We start from the raw sequence: 2,500 nt of genomic DNA, 5'->3' as shown, positions 1-2,500 counted from the left end.
GGGCCAACATCCCTGCCGAAATGTGCACAAACCTTGTCACCAACTATAAAAACCGTTTGACATCTGTGCTGGCCAATAATGGCTTTTCTACAAAATATTAACATGCTGTTTGTCCAGGGGGTCAAATACTTGTTTTTCCTCATCAGATGGTTATCAATTTTAATAAATTCATATGATGTGATTTTCTGGAATTTTCTTTGGGATTCTGTCTTTCACTGTTAGAATGTACATATGATTAAAATTGTAGATTTTTGCATTCTTTGTAAGTGGGCAAACCTGCAAAATCAGCAAGGGGTCAAATACTTATTTCCCCCACTGTATATATATAAAGATGAATGAGTATCTTACTCCGCCCAGTGCCAGCAGGCTGTTGACGTAGCTCTCGTCCTTCTCCACCTTCTTCCTGTAGCGGATGGTCTGTTCCATCTCCTGAGGGTTGATGTCTTTGGGCCACCCCCCCTCCACATGGTTTATCCCACAGCTGTCTGACTCAAAGCGCTCGGTGTTCACCTGCAGACACACAGGACACACCTGAGGTCATATCAGCAGCAGACAGACAGGCAGGCAGACAGACAGGACACACCTGAGGTCATATCAGCAGCAGACAGACAGGCAGGCAGACAGACAGGACACACCTGAGGTCATATCAGCAGCAGACAGACAGGCAGGCAGACAGACAGGACACACCTGAGGTCATATCAGCAGCAGACAGACAGGCAGGCAGACAGACAGGACACACCTGAGGTCATATCAGCAGCAGACAGGGCAGGCAGACAGACAGGACACACCTGAGGTCATATCAGCAGCAGACAGACAGGCAGGCAGACAGGCAGGCACACCTGAGGTCATATCAGCAGCAGACAGACAGGCAGGCAGACAGACAGGACACACCTGAGGTCATATCAGCAGCAGACAGACAGGCAGGCAGACAGACAGGACACACCTGAGGTCATATCAGCAGCAGACAGACAGGCAGGCAGACAGACAGGACACACCTGAGGTCATATCAGCAGCAGACAGACAGGCAGGCAGACAGACAGGACACACCTGAGGTCATATCAGCAGCAGACAGACAGGCAGGCAGACAGACAGGACACACCTGAGGTCATATCAGCAGCAGACAGACAGGCAGGCAGACAGACAGGACACACCTGAGGTCATATCAGCAGCAGACAGACAGGCAGGCAGACAGACAGGACACACCTGAGGTCATATCAGCAGCAGACAGACAGACAGGCAGGCAGACAGACAGGACACACCTGAGGTCATATCAGCAGCAGACAGACAGGCAGGCAGACAGACAGGACACACCTGAGGTCATATCAGCAGCAGACAGACAGGCAGGCAGACAGACAGGACACACCTGAGGTCATATCAGCAGCAGACAGACAGGCAGGCAGACAGACAGGACACACCTGAGGTCATATCAGCAGCAGACAGACAGGCAGGCAGACAGACAGGACACACCTGAGGTCATATCAGCAGCAGACAGACAGGCAGGCAGACAGACAGGACACACCTGAGGTCATATCAGCAGCAGACAGACAGGCAGGCAGACAGACAGGACACACCTGAGGTCATATCAGCAGCAGACAGACAGGCAGGCAGACAGACAGACAGGACACACCTGAGGTCATATCAGCAGCAGACAGACAGGCAGGCAGACAGACAGGACACACCTGAGGTCATATCAGCAGCAGACAGACAGGCAGGCAGACAGACAGGACACACCTGAGACAGCAGCAGACAGACACCTGGGTCATATCAGCAGACAGACAGGACACACCTGAGGTCAGATCAGCAGCACACAGACAGGTCAGGCAGACAGACAGGACACACCTGAGGTCATACAGCAGCAGACAGACAGGCAGGCAGACAGACAGACACACCTGAGGTCATATCAGCAGCAGACAGACAGGCAGGCAGGCAGACAGGACACACCTGAGGTCATATCAGCAGCAGACAGACAGGCCGGCAGACAGACAGGACACACCTGAGGTCATATCAGCAGCAGACAGACAGGCAGGCAGACAGACAGGACACACCTGAGGTCATATCAGCAGCAGACAGACAGGCAGGCAGACAGACAGGCAGACAGACACAGAGACAGACAGACAGACAGACAGACAGACAGACACAGAGACAGACAGACAGACAGGAGACACCTGAGTTCATATCAGCAGACAGACAGGCAGGCAGGCAGGCAGACAGACAGACAGACATTATCATATATAGCTTCATATTATTATTACACTAAAAAGTGTGAAATAACTGAAAACATGTCTTATATTTTAGATTCTTCAAAGTAGCCACCCTTTGCTTTTTTTATTAATAAGGGAAATAATTCCACTAATGAACCCTGACAAAGCACACCTGTGAAGGTAAAACCATTTCAGGTGACTACCTCATGAAGCTCATTGAGAGAACACCAAGGGTTTGCAGAGTTATCAAAAAAAGCAAAGGGGGGCTACTTTGAAGAATCTAAAATATAAGACATGTT

At 50.5% G+C, this 2,500-nt stretch overlaps 1 protein-coding gene across 1 annotated transcript in view; it reads right to left on the bottom strand.

Annotated features, from left to right (window-relative positions):
* The window catches only part of dnai2b (dynein, axonemal, intermediate chain 2b), a 26,545-nt gene that overhangs the window by 20,365 nt on the left and 3,680 nt on the right, over positions 1-2,500 (bottom strand). Inside the window, exon 2 of the mRNA XM_028572607.1 lies at positions 349-510. Coding sequence (XP_028428408.1) covers positions 349-510 — 162 coding nt within the window. The remainder of the gene's footprint in view (positions 1-348; positions 511-2,500) is intronic.

This window comes from Perca flavescens, unplaced genomic scaffold (assembly GCF_004354835.1).
Source record: "Perca flavescens isolate YP-PL-M2 unplaced genomic scaffold, PFLA_1.0 EPR50_1.1_unplaced_scaf_20, whole genome shotgun sequence".
NCBI lineage: Eukaryota > Metazoa > Chordata > Actinopteri > Perciformes > Percidae > Perca > Perca flavescens.
Note: the sequence above shows the minus strand (reverse complement) of the source record. Positions and strands in the feature narration are given on the sequence as shown.